We start from the raw sequence: 18,048 nt of genomic DNA on the forward strand, positions 1-18,048 counted from the left end.
ATTATTTTGAAGAGGGTGACCCTGCCCAATACATGGAGTGTCAACAACGCCCTACGTTGTAGGTCTGCTTTCACAGTCGTGAGAGCGATCATGTTGAGACTCCGGTGAGACCAGAGTCACAGGAGACCTCGTCTCCCCACATATTTAAAGCTTGTACGTTGGATAGATACAGGGGTGTGCAATGTTGCAGCAGAGTCGTCTCCTCTGAGCGGGACCAGTATAGATGTATTCTAGTTAACCCGGAGGCCCCTTTGTACAGGTCCTGTAGTTCAATACATTGCGGGCCCGTGTGGATGCAAGGGGTACAGGAGTATGTTGTCTACCTAGAGTGCAATTCGATCTTCAGTACCTTCCTCCTCCCACCACCACCACCACCACCCATGTCTCTGGGAGTCACAACACACCACCCAGGCAAAGGGCTCAATCACCAGAACTAGAAGGAATTAAGTGAGTAAGCATCCCTGTCTGGTTTCCATGTGAATAGGGAAAGAGTCTAATAATATTCCATTAATCTGCGTCTGTGCTTGGGGCTCTGAGTAAAACAGTCCAATATATCTATGTATTCTATGTCCCAGTCCCATTTTTCCCAGAACCTAGGTCAGGCAGGATCAATACACTGAGTTGAAAGCTGTTTTCAATGTCAAGGAGTAGGAGGGCGGAGAGGTCTTCTAGTTCTATAATATGGGTGATAGCCACATGCACTCGTCTTGTGCAGTGATGCGTGCCCCGGCAGGATATGCATCCACACTAATCTGGATTGACCAATTTGTTCAGTACCCGCAAGAACCTGTTGGCAGGGAGCTTGGCAAGTATCTTTACCTTTGTATTGATTAAGGATATGGGTCTATATGAGGCACAGTGATTTGGAGACTGATCTAGGTTAGGGATACCCACAATACCGGCCATATTTATCTGTGGGCAAGCTACCGTTCGCTGCTTCGGTGTATAGATTAAGTAGGTGGGTGAGATCAGGGCTGTAAATTTCTGATAGTGCTCCAGCGGAAGCCGTCCTGACCAGGTGTCCTACCAGAGTTCATATCATGTATTGCCACATCTATCTCCTCTACCTTAAGCGATTTGTTGAGACCGATCCTGTCTGCATTGGAGAGCAGTGTAAGCGGAACCTCTGCTGCTCCTCTGTGGAGCGTGGATAATGTGCTTAACTTTGGATGTAGTATGCAGTGAATACCGCTGCGATTCAAGGGAATCTATTTGTTGAGGAGCCTAATGTGTCCATTATCTCGGGGATGATCCGTGAGGCCACTTCTCTGATGGCCAACCAGTACAGCAACTTCCCAGACTTATCATTTCGTTCATAGATTTTTTTTGCGTCAAGGCTCTCCAGCAATGGTGATCCTCGTCCTTGACCATCTGTCGAGGTTCCTCTTGACCAGGGCCAATGGACAACTTATGGTGTCAGCCGGTTGTCTAAAGTATTGTTTCACTTATGGTAAGATGCTGGTTGAAAGGGCTGTGATTTCCTGCATTCTCTTTTTTTTGGGGCAATGGGTATAGTCTTTGGCTATCCCCCTGATAAAGGCCTTGCTCGCTGCCCACAACAGCCCTGGCGAATCCACTGTACCTTGGTTAGTTTCAAGATAGGTTTGTATTCCAGTGGAGAGGAACTCTATACCTTTCTTGTCCGCAAGGTACCAGGCATGGAGGCTCCGAATGAGTCTCGAGGCCCCTCTTTCTCCTCCCAGGGCTGCCACAATCGGGTAGTGATCAGTGATACCACTGGGGTAAATATTAACAGCACTGACTCTTAACACATTGTCGCTAGGAACAATATTAAGTGTATACGAAAGAGTGATTTGTGAGCTGCGGATATATGGGTATATTCCAAGCCATGGCGGTTTCAAATCCTACAACTATCTCAAAGGCCCAGGGAGTCCATCCAGTTTATAAGTCTTGTGGTCCTTGCCAGTTGGTCCATCTTGGGGGGGGGGGGGGGGGGTTTGAGTGTGGAATTCCGAGGTATCTATTTCGGGATTAGGAGTAGCATTGAAATCCCCTACCACGGAAATCGTTCCTAGAGCGAATTTTGAAATCGATGTTTGAGGGCTTCAAGGTTCAGGCCATGCAGGTGGAGTGGAATGTACACACTTTGAACGTTATATAGTTTTCACTCTAGGAACCCCTCCTCCAACAAACCTTCCCAAAGCGATCATGGATGTTACGAAAATGGGTTTTGTGTACAAGTAACGCAACTACTCTGAGGCCGCGAGCGGACCCGCCATAATAGACCCGGTCTTATCCAAACCGCTGCAAGAAGGGACGATGGGAGCCTAATAGGAGAGTTTCTTCCAACATAAGAATAGGAAGTTGGAATTGTTTCCTCCTTTTGATATAGTCTCAAAAGGCTGTTCACATTTCAAGACATAATCAACTGTTTCGTCATTTGGGAGTAGGAAATTGAGGCTATCAGTAATCCTGAGATGGGATAACAGTAGGTCATGTTGGTGTGGGTCGTCAGTAACCCGAGGTTAAGTCGTCATATGGCATCTGATGGGTGAGCATGACAGCGGTGCTGAAAGTGTGAATGGTGCAAATAACAAACACCCCACCCTCCCCATTCCCTTCCCTTCTGCCTTCTCCTCTTGAAGCATCTGTCGGCCAGTAACTCCTCCCTAAACCGAAACATGATAACTAGTCTCTTGGGGAATGAGAGGTGAACCTCCTCCAATGTATCTTTTTCTCGTGTGGCAGGTCATTGGGATTGCCAGAGGGCAGGGAATGAGGAGCTGCCTGTGAGCCATCTCTCTACCCTCTGGCTTTTCTCCAGGACTAGGGGCAGTGCCATACATCTCTCCTGGGTGTGAGGGTTTTGTTGACTCTCACGAGTAGGCACCTCCTGATGTGTTTCTATCCACTAGTCTGAGCGTGTCCTGTGGTCACGTAGGATCCTCACAGTGTTGAGTGATCGTCAGTTTATTGTGCAGGGTCGTTTCTGAACACAGAGGAGTCAGAGGTGCCTGTGGCTCATGTTTGGCCTTTCCAGAATCTTTATCGCCTGTTAGAGCTGGGTTTCGCAGTTCGGGAAGGCCCTCTGGGTCCATGTACTTGGATGTTACTGCCTGGATTTGAAGCCAGTCCTTCTTTTCTGTTGCCCATTCCCAGTCCTCCTCTAGGGTAATGAAGAAGTATGAACCGTAGTTGAAGATCGCCTTTAGCTTCGCCAGGTACATCGGCATGTATTGAACTTTGAAGGCCCAGAGTTTTTCTTTCATTTCATTGAATGATTTCCGTTGTATCTGGGTTGTGCTGATGTAATCTGGGAAGTTCATGACATAAGAGGATTGAAAAAGGTTGGTGCAAACTTCTTGCAGAACAGTGCCCGTCTTGCTAGTTGAGTATACAAGCTATCAGTGGTTGGGGGGACGCTACCAGGGTGGCTGTGGTGCCAAGGTTCTATGCGGTCATTCCAAAACAAACCATTGTGAAAGCTTTCCCTCAAGTATCCTTGTTCTCAGCCAGTTTTCTAGGAATGTCTTGGGGGGGGGGGGGGGGGGTCAGGGATTCTGCATCTTCCGGTAATCCAACAAAATGGAGGTTATTATATTTTAACGTCCTTTCAGCATCTTTCACCCGTTGTTTGAGAGTTGCAGTGACCAAGAACATTTTTGTCATGTTGGTTTTAAAGATGGCAACTTCGTCTTCAAGTGACAACATCCTTTCTTCCCCCGCAGTGACTCTGGCCACTATATTGCAGAGATTGTGCCTGATAAGGGCATGTCCGTCCCCATTTCCCGTACTTTGGTCTCAACGGCTTCTCAAGAGACTTGGCTAGTCTAAAAGAAGATGTTTATGGCCATAGGGTTTGTTCTCGGGGGCTAGGGGTAATTCCTCTTTGGAACCGTAACCACCGCTGTCATGGTGGTGAATTTTATCTATCAAGGTTGGGCGTGAGACATGGGGGCCCTTGCCTTTCCACATCTTGGGCCAGAATCTGCGCTGATTGTTCGCAATCTGGTGTGGTAGAAGGTGGTGCCTGGTGCTTCGGTGGGTCAGTGGGTCCGCAGCACTTCGGCGGGTCAGTGGGTCCGCAGCACTTCGGCCTGCTGGGATTTGGACTCTAGTATTGTATTACGGAAACTCTGCTCGCGTGGGTGTAGATGAACCACTCGTAATCGTGGCAAGCTCAATGAGTTTTATGTTGTACCTGGCGACTGGATGGCGAAAGGTGGGGGTGCCTCTTTCACTGTTCATTAGCCTGCTTGCCTCATGTGTGGAATGGGGCAGCGCAAACAGATGGGTGTGAAGGGGTCATAGGGAATCTGTGGTCAGTCGGGAAAGTGAGATCTTAAGGGGTCAGTGGCGCTGCTCACACAGGTGATCACTTCCCAATGTGGGTCTTGGAAGCCAGCACTCATGTATTGGAGCTACATGGCAGATTGGGTCCTTGGTGCGGCCTCCTTGCTGCCTACAGAAGTCCTGAGCCAGTGGTCTCCTCGTGGGTGGGACCGCAAGCCCACTTGCCCCAGTGTAGATGGAGGCAGCACAAGCAACTATGGACAGTTTGGTCATGGAGGTGCAGGAGATCAGTCCATGGGCAGGGCCGCAGGCTGGACAATTCCCCTCCTTCTGTTTCTGTCACCGCTGGAGAGGTCTGAGGGAGTAACAACACCAGCTCATGGAGCTAGAATACTCCTGCCCTCGTAACCACCCCAGACCAGAGGCAGGAGGTCTCCAGGCATGGATCACCCCAAAGCCATTGCGGAAGTGGGGCACTAGGGCCTCGCCGCAGGTCCATTGAAGCACCGGGCTGGGTTTTTGTCCTTCCAGGCAAGGCAGCTATTGGGCCACCGTGGATCTCACCACCTCGTCCATCTGGGGGGCATCTGAGCAAATCCATCGGCACCAGCCACTGACCGGAGCTCACACAGGTGAACACAGCCAGCAGTGGTCTGCTGTGTCAGGCCCTTAAGACTAGCTCACCCTCCATGAGTGGCCATACAGGGTAAGAAGAGTGTGCTATAACTACAGGGCCACGGCCTCTCTCCCTCTCCACTACAGCCACTAAGTTTGTGATCGTGAGTTTTTCACCTCTGCTCCAGTGTCACATGTCCAGGGGACCGCGGTGACCGCAGGGCTCCATGGTGACCTATCCCCGGACTGCGGGTCTAGCCCCCATTTTGAGAGAAGGCTGAGTTGCATCCAAGTGCGCAATGCTCTTCCACGGCCACTGTGGCCCTGGCACCGGGATACAGGACAGGGAAGACTACCATGGGCCATGTACGGCATTCCTGCCCAGGAGAATTGAGACTGCAGTTAGTGGGAATGCGGCGGATGGTGGGGGAGGTCCGGGAGCACCACTAGTATGCATTTGCCATCTTGACTAACCAGGCCTCATTGGTGTCCAACATATGCATCTTTGCACTCATGATGTATGACTTTGGCCGTATGATGGTTCTGCAAATGCTGTAGCACTTTTCCTCACTTGATGGGAATAGGGGGGAATGAAGATAAGAATAGTATAGGACCGTGCATGAAGACCGTATTGCGAATGTGATTTGATCATGTCCCAGTGGTAATCTTTGAATGTTCCATGGTGTGTATTTGTTTGGGGGAGAATGGGAATGGAGTGTTTAATGGCCACTGATAAACCATTAGATGTTGGCATTTCATCGGAAGGTCCACTATAAGCATTTGGAGAGCTGGGCTTGCAGATTAGTTATACAGGAATTGATGATGGACGTTACTCAGAGGGGAATATTAAACCATAGTATACCTGCACATCTGATTTTTTTTTTTTTTTTTTTACTATAGCGCTAAGTGATGGAGTATTCCATATTTATAGTTAACCAAACAATCAAGCTGTATGGTGGAAGAAAATGTATCTGGGATCCTCACTGTAACCCCCTTGATATCCATTTACTTTGCAGGACTTGGCCAGCAAACTTCACGACCTCTTTCCAGAACACTATCCAGACACTAACCACAAGCCTGAGATGGCTATCGCCCTGACACCCTTTGAGGGCATGTGTGGCTTCCGGCCCGTTGAGGAGATTGTTGCATTCCTTAAAAGTAAGAGTCCGAGAGAGGGGAGAGGTGATAGGATAATAGTGGAGAAACCTGAGATGGTGAAATGGAGGGGGGCAGCAGGGGGGGTCAAGGGGGCTGTGGGAAGAGACCTAGCATTATAGGTAAGAGGCTAGTCACAAGGAGGGGTAGGGCAGTGCTGGAGATGATGCAAGAGAAGGAAGAGGAGGGAAATGGTGGATAGAGACCGGATTTGAGGGCGTTGGATACAAAACATGGGAATAGATGGGACATGAGAGATAAGAGAACGGATGATGAGAGGCAAATGAATGACCATGGAAGTGAGGGAAGAGAGGTGTACCACAGTGGGTAGAGAAGAGATGGGGCGATGGGATGAAATAGAAGTGGTCTATGGAAGGTAGCGAAGAGGCCAGAGACAATTCAAAAGGCTCAAATGATGTGAAGGAGTAGATGGGGCTGATGCAAAAATAGAGGGATGATCAGAGTTAAAAAATAAGTGACGGAAGTGAGGAGGAAATCGTGCAATGAGGACGTTGAATATGGGAAGAAATATCAACGGAATGATGAGGGAGGATTTAAATATGAGAAAAGATAAGACACTGGAAAGAAAGTGTGTTGGAAGTGAGGATTAGAGGAGGGGCCCAATTAGAGGGAAGGAAGAAACTGGGGTGATTAGACGAAAGATACATTGGGATGGAAGAATGGTGGATAAGTAAGGGAAGCAGCATGAACAATGTGAGTGGCAGAAGACAATAGAAGTGAGCAGGTGATTTGAAGGAAGAGAAAGAGTCGACTGGAGGAGAGAAATTGAGTCAAATCTTCCAATACCTGCTGGGGAGCCTGTGTTAAATACATGGGGAGTCTGTGCCAAATATCTGGGTGGCTTCTCTATTGTGCGACCTAGCAATGCAAAATTCAGAGAAAGCAAATGTATCTTCTGGACAGGCAGCACTCCTGCACCTTCTAACACAGTTAAAGTATTAGCCAGGTCAGAATACCAAGGGTGTCGCTTCGCAGATGTGTTAAGTGGATGTGCCCAGAGAAAGAAGCTCACCAGGCTACAATGACATCCTTTGCTCAGGATCTCTATCAGTTGGGTTGTGAAAACAACCACATTACTGAACCTTGAATGTGATGATGTTCCTGTTCTGGACATCCACAGTACACTGTTGCACACTGATTTGCCCTGCTCACAGTTTTCCGAGAGCTCTTCAACTTGTCATCATCACTCTACTTCTCTTTTTCTTATGTTCCTTGCACTGCGTGTCAGAGAAACCCTTCTGTTTTGGTCTCTCATGCTACTGCTCTGATTGTCAATCCTTCCATGGCTTAGTGTGTGCCCAGCACTTGGGTCCCATACTCTCTGCGATTTTTTTTTTTCTCTCTCTTTATGACCTTGGCTATTGTGTGCATTTCTCGTTCTCACCCTGGTCGCCACATCACTGCTACATCTCTCTAGGCAGTGTATGAGCTTTCCCACTTGAAAAAATTGAAACCTCTACTTTTTGATTTCAGAGCAGTGCAAGCCCTGGTCCTCTCTCACCTGTGTGAAGGTAGACCTTTGTGCAACGGCCTCTCCGATACTGCGCTTGCATCCTTCAGGGGTATCCTACATGCTGCAGCTTATCTTATTAATGGCTTGAAGTATAACTGTATCACCTGATGCTGGCTTTTTCCACAGACCCGTATTGTCTGCAAGACCAGTGGCGATACCTACAGAGCTACCAGAAATTATAACCCAACTTAACTGGCCCAAAAACTGACTATCTCGGTCAGACCACTTCACACCAGCAAGCCAGTACATTGCCAAGTTAGAGATAAAGTGCAAGAAAGCAAACAAAAGAAAAAAAGCAGAAGGCACCTGTGTTCACTGGTTCTGGGACAACAGCCACACTAACATCAGAAATGCCCAACACTCCTTGAGTTGAGAAAGAAACTAAAGGCTCATCCCTTCATGGGACATAATTCCCCACATAGTCCGAAATCACTTTATACCCTCCTCTTGTAAATGAGTTTCAATCGTACTCCTGAGCCCTCGCCCACCATTCAGATCTCTGTTTCTTCCAAGATAGGTTACTGCTGTACAGACACAGCTATATATATATACATACATATATACATCCGTTAGGAAGGTGGACTGACTATTCTACATGTTCTTCATTGGCAGATGTTCCTGAGTTCCGTACTCTGATTGGGAACACAGCAGCTGAGCAGCTGGAGCGCTGCTTGGACGATGACCCTCGAGGTGTGGCATTGGCACTGCGTACCTGCTTCACAAGCATGATGAAAAGAGAGAAGAAAGTCTTTGTTGACCAGTTGAACATGCTGGTGAAAAGAATCTCTGAGCAAGGTGCGTGAGGATTGCCAGAAAATGTAGATTTACCATGTCACTGTAGCTTCAACTCTCTTTTTACCTGGTCTCTGCTGCTCACCATTTCTTTATACCACTTCTCTTTCCCCTTCTGTGTCCTTAAAACCCTGTCACTCATTCTCTCTCTGCTGCCATTTCCCCATCTAGCACAGTCTCTCCAACCCACACCAGCCTTACACCACTTAGTCAATGCAAGCTATCTGGTGATGACTGGTCAGCTGTATGCCTCAAACCTGTCATTTAAAGAATTTGGAGCCTCTCCCTGCCTTTTTCCTTTTCTCCCATTCTGGGCCTTTCTCCCTTCCCAGCACTCTCTATTCTGACAATTATCAGCCCTAAGTCAACTGATGTCTTCTTACGAACAACCATGCTCTCTGACCTAGGTCCTCCTGTCCTTAATACCCTTGGAAAAGGTGATGTTTGCTATATACTGCTAATGTCTTGTTGCATGTATTCAGTCTTGTTCTGCACAGTAGCACTGAGACCTAGTTCAGCCAAAGCACCTTGTACTCTTTTTATTGTCTAGTGCAATACTAAGTCCCAGACACAGTTCAGCTAAAGAGCCTCATTATCATCTGGCTTGTCTACCTTTAGTAGTAAGACCCATGTAGCTCAAGTATCTTTGTTTACCAATTGCTTCAGTACTGAGACCCTCACACAGCTCATGCAGACATCACTTTATTTATATTCATATGCCCTCTTTGTTTCTGTCTAGCCTCCTCCATTCACCTCGTTTGACTTCTTTTAGATCTCACAATCATTTTCCCTTTTTTCTCCCCTACACTGCTCTCTACTGTGTTATGCTTTTGTACCTCTCTCCTTATTTAACTTGCATACATTCCGTGCCGCTCCATGACTTCGTCCCACTGCCTCTTATCTCTCTTTTGCTTTTTGCCTTTGTATCTCACGTGCTCCCTTGATCATGTACACTGTTGTTCTCTTCCCAACAGTTGCAACTGGCAAAGATACCTCGGACAGTAATGGGGAACTTCTGCTACGGCTTCACTCCCAGTTTCCAGGTGACATTGGCTGCTTTGCAATTTATTTCCTAAACTTGGTGAAGCTGAAGCCGGGTCAGGCCATGTTCTTGGGAGCAAATGAGCCACACGCCTACCTGTCTGGAGGTGAGTATGTGTTTGGAGACGGCATTGTACACATTGCGTCTGTGATGAGTGTGCAGGCTACCTTCCTCTCCTCTTCTAAGCTAAATCCGTTTGTATCCAATGAACAGCCATAGACACATTACCTCCCCCACACTAGGTGTCCCTAAATGAGCAGGTAAGCCCATTCAAGGCAAATGATTATTTGTGCAGGGTACCAGAGATCTTAACCGGTAGCGCCTGTGAACTCTGAAAGCAGTTGGCCATACATCCTGTCCTGCATTAGACTGTGCAAGAGATTGAAGCAGTCAGCCCAATGTTCCTCCAGGGGATTACAGTCATTGTGTTTTAGAGCTAGCTTTTTCTCTGCAATAAGTTTAAAAACTTGCCAGATCACATACTTGCCTACCTAATGCTTACACAAATTGGCGAAAGGTCCTAATCTCTAAAGAGTCACTAATGAAATGTTCAAATACTGTTATCTTGTGCCCTGCAGGCACGGCTCTCCCAATAAATCGCTGAACAAATGCAGCAAAACTGTGCATTTTACGCTTTTGGTTAAGAGTAAAAAAGTTAGTAAGCCATATGTACTAATTGCAATTTAAAAAGAAATCTTGACTTGAAATATCACATGGCCGGTCGTTTAAAATTTATACAACATCTGTTTACACCTAAACTCCTTTTCATTTTTCCATCACACTCATCTCAAGTAGATTCTGGGTCTTGTGCTTTGTTTAACTGTGAATCCGAAGCAGGCTTGGTTGGAAATGTAAAAGTTCACAATCTGACTATACACAGCAGAGATACTACTCAGTTTACAAAAACTTTTCAGCTTAGAGACAACATTCATGTTGCTTGAATCCTAAAAAATTAGGCTTAGCTTTGATTTAAAACCTTTTATTCTAGCAAGATGACCAGCATTATGACAGACTGGGCACAAGCTAATTCTTACAATAAGCCAAAATAACTACCATGGTGTCAGAGTAACTTGATGCAGGGATGGGCACCTTTATGCATAGGATTCCCACCAATAGGTCAGTGGTGGACCATGTAAATCCCTGCCCCTTTATACCTAAGAGAGAAGGCATTAGAACTCACTGATCAGGTGGCTACCAGGGCAGGATTGAAGGTCAGAGGAATAACACACCCACACCCTTCTGCCCTGGAAAACAGCAATGCTGCCTTTACCATGCAGATATGTTTTTGTGCCTTTACTACATATGCTTTACCATTAATGGTAAGTAATGGTAAGGTAAGTGTGTGTATATATGTATATATATATATTATCTACTGGCGGTCGCCAGTAGATAGTTATAGTTAGGACCCTGTTTCCATAGGAAATCCGCAACATTCTATTTGGAATAACTTTGGCGCCGGTCGATGAATCCTCGCGAAATTTTCAAAATAGGTGGGGCGCTACGCTCCGCTCCTACCCTGAAAGTCTCGGGGGGATTCGTCAAGCGGGGGCTGAGAAAAAAGGGGGGTCCCAAAACGCGTTTTTCCCATGCATTTTTCCATAGGACCTTTAGACACAGCTACAGCCCGAACGGCTGAACAGAGTTACTTGAAATTTGGCAGAGAGGTAGTCCTCAGGTCAAGGAAGTGCCTTTTGTAGGTCTGGTGTAAATCTGTTCAGTAGTTCCTGAGAAAATAGCATTTAAATCAATATATATATGTGGGCGGAGCCTAACCACACATCTCATCCTGAGATCTGATTGGCTGTCAGCACTTCATCCAAGAAGTGTTGGCAGCCATCTTGGGACCAATATACATGATAGCACCTCATTAAAAAGCATTGCAGTTAATAGAAGATTTTAAGACTTTAGTTACATTATAAATCATTTGTTGATGGTACCATACTCATTTTAGGAATTGTGGTATGTTCTAAGGTGATTTCACCATGTGAAAAAGCCTTCTGCTGGGATATCATGATTGAGAGAAAAATATTTTCTCATGCTTTTACCACAGAGGTTTGGAAGGTGATCTATAAGCTAAACTGAGAGCTTATTTTCTGTAAATTCACATTATCTTTCTCAGTCATGTGAGAATGAAGTCTGACATTCTCAGTAAAACATGTACATCCAACAAGGGCAGAGACTGTCAGTTGATTCCTTTGTGTTCTACTGCAGCTTTCCAGAGTGTTCCAAAGAACTACTAGAGCGCTAACCGTCCTACTTATGATAAATGTATGGCACACCTGAAGCCATCTTGCTTGGATTAAAGTGGTAACTCTTAAAACATTTAATTTAAAAAGGAACAAAATGAGGTGGTTCATTTTTCCATAAAAAGTATGATTAGTGCTGCATAAAGAAAAATTAGGGCACATTTTGAGTGACTTCTCAAATCCTGGCATGCAGACTGAAACATGCACTTTCAATACCAGCAGCAGTTTTCCCTGGTGAGCAGTAGCTTTACTACAGTGATCTAATGAGCAAGAAGAGTGCTAACATTCTGATTTTATGGCAAATGTGTGACACATTTGAATGCCTTCTTGATGGAATCAAAGTAAAAAACTGAAAGTATTTCCTACTGAGGAGACTGCAGTAAATGAGGAAATTAGGAAACTTCATAACAAATAAGTCTCCCAAGATGGCCACCAGAGACAAAAGAGCCCAAATGTAGCCCAAATATCACCCAGATGTAGCCCAAGTATAGCCCAATGACAGAATGTCCAAGAATGTTCTTAAAAACAACTAGAGCACTTACTGTCTTCATTATGACAAAAGTATGGCACACCTGAAGCCATCTTGATTGGAATAAACTGGTAACACTTAAAACATTTAATTTAAAAAGGAACACAATGAGGGGGTTCATTTTGCCATAGAAATTATGATTAATGCTGAAGAAAGAAAATGAGGGCACATTTTGAGTGACTTCTCAAATCCTCTTCTATTTCATTAAAAAATTCTGACATGCAGACTGAAACATGCACTTTTAATACCAGGAGCAGACTTCCATGGTGAGCAGTAGTTTTACTACAGTGATCTAATGAGCAACTAGAGTGCTAACATTCAGAATTCATGGCAAATGTGTGACATATCTGAATACCTTCATGATGGAATCAAAGTAAAAAACTGAAAGCATTTCCGACTGAGGAGACTGCAGTACATGAGGAAATTAGGAAACTTCATAACAAATAAATCTCCCAAGATGGCCACCGGAGACAAAAGAGCCCAAATGTAGCCCAAAATCACCCAGATATAGCCCAAATATAGCCCAATTACAGAAGTGTGCAAAACACTTATTATTTTGTGTTTTTGCAGTGTTATATAGTGCAGACTTGTCAGGTATTGGAGTGCTTTACATGAGCATTGGTTACATCACACAAGAACAAATTCATTTTGGTTGTAGACATGGGGAGACTAAGTGATTTGACCAGAATCACAGAATGTCGAGCTGAAGCAGAAACTTCAACCTGGTTCCCCAGTTGCAAAGTCTGCAGTTCTGGAAGTAACACCACATCCTCTCCCCTAAGTGCAACATTTAATCAAGTTGTCAACTAGATAAAAAAACATAAAGATAACAAATAATTTAAAAGTGCTTTGTCGCTATTTGAAAACTCAGAAAATATGTCCTTATTTTAGTCTTTTAGAGCACTAACCATAATTTTGATGCCAATAAGACCCTCTCATATATGTAATTTCTAAAGGAATGCTCTAGGTATTACAGTTTTGATTACATCAAGATGATGTCAGGCGCTCCACACTTTTGTAATAAATATAGAATGTTAGCAATCTAGTTGTTCATTAGGATACTGTTGAGAGGCAGAGGCCAGGGGCACGGACTCTGAAAATTGAAGGCAGGTAGGAGGGTGCAAAGGCAACAATTTAACCACACTGAGCAGGCAGGAAGGGCCGTGGAAGCACAACAGACTATGGAGGGCAGTGGAAAGGGGGGCAGGGGCAACAAACCAACAATACAGGACTTGCAAGAGAGGCTGTTGGAGGGAAGATCTATTACGGGTCAAGGAAGCTAGGGGCGGTCCCCAGAGCCCCGGGAGCCACCACAGAACTGAGCAGGAGAGTGAGTCAGGGACAAAAGGGGCACCTTAATTTGAGCCGGGGTGCCTAGGAACGCTTGCTCCAAAAATGAAGAAAACAGACATATGAGACATGGAATTGGAGGCAGAATACAATGGCAGTTTAATGAGAAGATGCAACTTCAAAGAAACCGCAGAATAGAGACCTAAAGTACAAAATACAGAATCCAGATAATCATACAGCTGTCATGATATTCTCTGTATCTCAATTAATGGACTGACAGAGAGAGAGAGAAAACACATCTATAAATGCATCATGAGAAACAAGTTACACCAAGGAAAATGTTACCTAGGGACACTCACATTTACTCTTAGAGCAAGCATTCCTGCAATTACAATACAACATCTTTTAAATGCAAAAGTAAAGAGAACAATGGTTAAACATAACATGACATTTCATATAGGTAAAATAGAATAAGATACTTCAAGCAAAGCCGAGCAAGACATTTTAAGCAAAGGAAGACAAGAGCTCCCAGTTCTTGGGGAAAACCTGCACAGCCTGTTAACCTACATACAGACGGCGAGGTTGTCCGTCGATATCTGTGGGTGCTCCCTTTTTATATCATTTTGTGGGCTCCTTTGCACGCTACATCTACCTACGTATGCTACCCAAAAGCTTCGTCTGCAGATTTTACCAGACATTTCGTCATTTACCCACTTAATGCTGACAATGGACTGGGTGAAAAGGTCAGTCTCTCAGGCCAATCGCTTATCGTAAGTTCCATAGAGCAAGCAGAAAATAATGGGTATTGTACAGGAATTCAATATATTCATGTATAAAATCTCCTCAGTTCTCCTAACTTGACGCTCTGCGGTTGCCACTTCCTTAAAAGCGGGAAACCTGCCCAGGAAGCAAGTACCAGTCCAGGATGCAGCCTACTGTATGTCGACAGCTTCAGGGGGATGTTGAACTTTGATACCGAGCACGGAGCACTCGGGTAGGGTGGGGGCTACTAGTTTGGATCAGAAGGCCTCGCAGACCTGCCTTCAGACTGCTATACACTAAAATTGCAGAGCTATGGTCAATTTAACAAAGAGGCCTACATATTGAACAGAAGGGCCTACACAGGGGTTTTATGCTGGCTGAGTGGTAAGGATGTCTCAGGATAATTATATAGCAACACAGGACCCGCTGGTCAATTTAATACGGCCTACAAATGCGGCTGGCAGGGCAAGGACAAGGGTCTCATACTTCAGGTGTGGACAGAATGGGCCAGGGGCCCCCTGTGATACAAAATCTACCCTCCTTCAAGGCTGTGGCAATGTAATAGACCATTGTGGGCAGAAGGAAGAGGCAATGGTAGTACAACCATACATGCCAACAGACCCGATTCAGCCAGGAAACGTCCAATGTTTTTAAGCTCAAATGGGCTTTATTTGATCTGTCTCCTGTCTACAATATCCTCTTTTCAATGTAACTCAAAGGGGAAAATCAATACCCCAGTTTTTTTTCAAAATCTCCCTCTTACCAAGTTCAAAATGTTCGCAAGTATGGTACATTGGATCATGGAAGGAAATGGGATAGGGACATGGACTTGGATAACAGAGGACAGGAGAGACATGGAGAGGTGCACCAAACTGACCCTGCAGGGCAGGCATCAGGGTTTGCAGCAGCACAATACACCACACAGGGCATGCAGGACGGGAGTGCAGCACAACAATCCATAGAAAGCAAGAGGGAGGGGACAGGACCATGCACATGGACAACAGAGAACAGAGGGGCAAGAGGCAATGGTAGCTAGCTGACCATAATGGACAGACAGGAGAGAAGGCTGCAGCATAACAGACCATAAAGGGCAGGAGGGACGGATCAGGGGCATTACAATGGAACAGACAAGCCAGGAGGGAGGGAGTAGGGGTCTGCACATGTAAACAGAGGGCTGGGGGCAAGGGGGCAGGGCAGGAGCAGCAAGATGGCCATGGAGGTCAGGCAGGATGGGCACTAGAAGCAAGACACAACATGAAGAGCAACAGTGAGACTGTGATGGCATACACACAGACCATGGAGGGAAGGTGGGAGGGGGTCAGGGGCAGCTAACTGACCACACAGGGAGTGTGGGAGGGGCCATGGCAGCACAGAAGACCATGCATGGCAAGTGGGAGGGTTAGTGGCAGCACAATGGCTATGATGGGCAAAAGGAGGGTGCAGGGGCATGCACAAAGGACGATGGAGGATAGAAGGGAGGGTCAGGACCTGTGCACAGACAAGAAAGTTCAGGGGAAGGGGCCTCACAGCAGACCACACGGGGCAGGCAGGAGGAGCAGTTGCAGCACAACAGACCAGGGAGGGCAGAAGGGTGTGGCAGTACAATGGACCATGTAGGACAGGAGGAAGAGGATAGAGGCATGGCATGTGGACAGGCAGGGTGGAGGTGGCAGGGACAGGTTACAGTCATCTGACAATGCTAGGCAGGTGAGAGGGGAGTGGCAGCTCAACAGAACACTCAGAGTAGATAGGAGTGGCAGGTCCATGGGACATGGTGGGCAAAAAGGATGGAGCAGGGGCATGCACAAAGACATCGGAGGGCAGGGGGAAAGAGAATAGGGGCAGCAAGCTAAGCACAGAGTTTAAGCAGGAGGTCAATGATGGGGCATAGAATTGGGCAATGGAGGGCAGGAGGAGTGGACTGGTACATCATACTAAATTGAGGGCAGTGGCAGCACATCAGACCATGCATGGCAGGAGGGAGGAGGCTAGTCCATGGATTCACACAACAGAGGATAGGGAGGAGGGGGATGGGGCAGCAAGCTAACTGTTCAGAGAAGGCGGGTATTAGAAACTTTATTGTTTTTAAAACATTTTGTCTGTGCAAACTACTTAAAATATGAACAAGTATGCAGCATAATCTCACTTTTATTCAGGAAGAAGAAGACGTTAGTGACTGTGACTCCGGGCTCACTTGGCAAAAACACCCCCTGACCCTCCACCCCCTATCGCAAAATGTAATGCCCGTGAAAAGGGTAGGTGAACACAGTGTTATATAGAACATAGTCCTGAGAGCACGATTGAAAATGAAAACTAGATATAGTGTATGGTATAAACTATGCACCAAAAAGTGTGATATAAGATGAACCAGGCGTGTAATATAATATGCAATACATTGTGCGCAATGACAGATTCATTGGAGAGCGCGAGATAGCACAGGCACTAGCGTGTGCTATGCGATATGCGCCTTGGAGTGTAATATGCACAGGGCAGTGTTGTGTACCCTAACTAGTCTCTAAAGTTGTAATATAAAATATGTGCTGGGGAGTGTAACGTTGCATATGCACTGTGACAAAGATATGGATCCCAAATTGTAATATGTATGGCATAGCACTGTGCGTTATAACATAGGCATCGAGGAAGGCACGTTAGATGGGGCAATATAACCAGTGCGAAGACAAGTGTGGCATGACATTTTCACGGGGTGGTGTTACAGTGCACATGGGCTACAGAGTGTCATAGCATATGCACTAGCTAGTGGAATACAATACAGAGGTGTGTGGCACTCGGCAGGCAATGGTGGGTGTAACACAGCATTGGGCTCTGTCAGGAGCGCGCTGTGACTCGCAAGTGATGTTCGTCCCCTTTCCAGAGAGTAAAATAAAAAGTATTACACATCCGGCAGTGGATGTGTGTTTTATTAACTGTGAGGGGGGTTTCTTGCATAGTTTTGGTCGAATTTTTGTCGAATCCCCTTTGAATGGCTTGGTGTGCATGTGTATTAAATGTGCCCGTCAATAGCTACCCATGTTTGTATAAATAAACGACAAGGGTGTCTACCGGGATTAGGCACGGTAGAGCATCAGACATGTCAGAGCTTCACTAGTGGTGTAAATACATTCCACGTGGATTAATTGCATGCATAGTCGCCTTTTAATGAATATCACGCAAATCGTCATGGTGATAGGTACGTACGGTTTGTCCAGCATGTCCTAGGTGTGTCTATAAATATATATTTTTTAAAAATAATAAAAAACAGTGGCCGGCCCTGGGGATTGGGGTCAAAAAAATATAATTAGGAGACAGGCCCTGGGGGATGGGGTCATCAGGGCCAATAAATTAGAATAAGAAGGGGAACCACACAGCCCCCCTTCTTAAAAAAATAAAATAAATAAAAGACTGGCATCGTGCCGGAGGCCATGCCCCCTCCATGCAGCACTCTGCAAACGCGCCCCCAACAGGCATCTCCAGTATGCGCCAGGGAGCTGCCCTGCAGACAGGTGTTCTGAGGCCAAGCCCCTTTTTACACCTCTCTGCAACGCAGCTCTGTGGCGCTTACTGGAGGTACCTAGTGGTCTAGTGTGACCCTAGGGACCCTTAGGATTCAAGGGGACTTAATCTCTCAACTTAGAACAGCCACAGGGCGCGTTTACACAGTGGTGAAGGGAGGGGACGGGGCCTGAGGTGACGTGTGCAAACACGCACCATGGCACGTTTTAAATTGGGGATATAATTTCCCTTCAATACTGAGGGCCCCTGGGGGCTAACTAGCCCACCAAGTGCTTCCAGTAAGCGCCACTGAGCTGCATTGCAGAGAGGTGGTCCAGGC

The 18,048-nt window shown here is 46.2% G+C and overlaps 1 protein-coding gene across 1 annotated transcript in view; it reads left to right on the forward strand.

Annotated features, from left to right (window-relative positions):
- Nucleotides 1–18,048, forward strand: part of MPI (mannose phosphate isomerase) — a 109,053-nt gene that overhangs the window by 27,267 nt on the left and 63,738 nt on the right. The window contains exons 4-6 of the mRNA XM_085643812.1: nt 5,886–6,027; nt 8,171–8,353; nt 9,325–9,498. Coding sequence (XP_085499938.1) covers nt 5,886–6,027; nt 8,171–8,353; nt 9,325–9,498 — 499 coding nt within the window. The remainder of the gene's footprint in view (nt 1–5,885; nt 6,028–8,170; nt 8,354–9,324; nt 9,499–18,048) is intronic.

This window comes from Triturus cristatus, chromosome 3_1, assembly GCF_964204655.1.
Source record: "Triturus cristatus chromosome 3_1, aTriCri1.1, whole genome shotgun sequence".
NCBI lineage: Eukaryota > Metazoa > Chordata > Amphibia > Caudata > Salamandridae > Triturus > Triturus cristatus.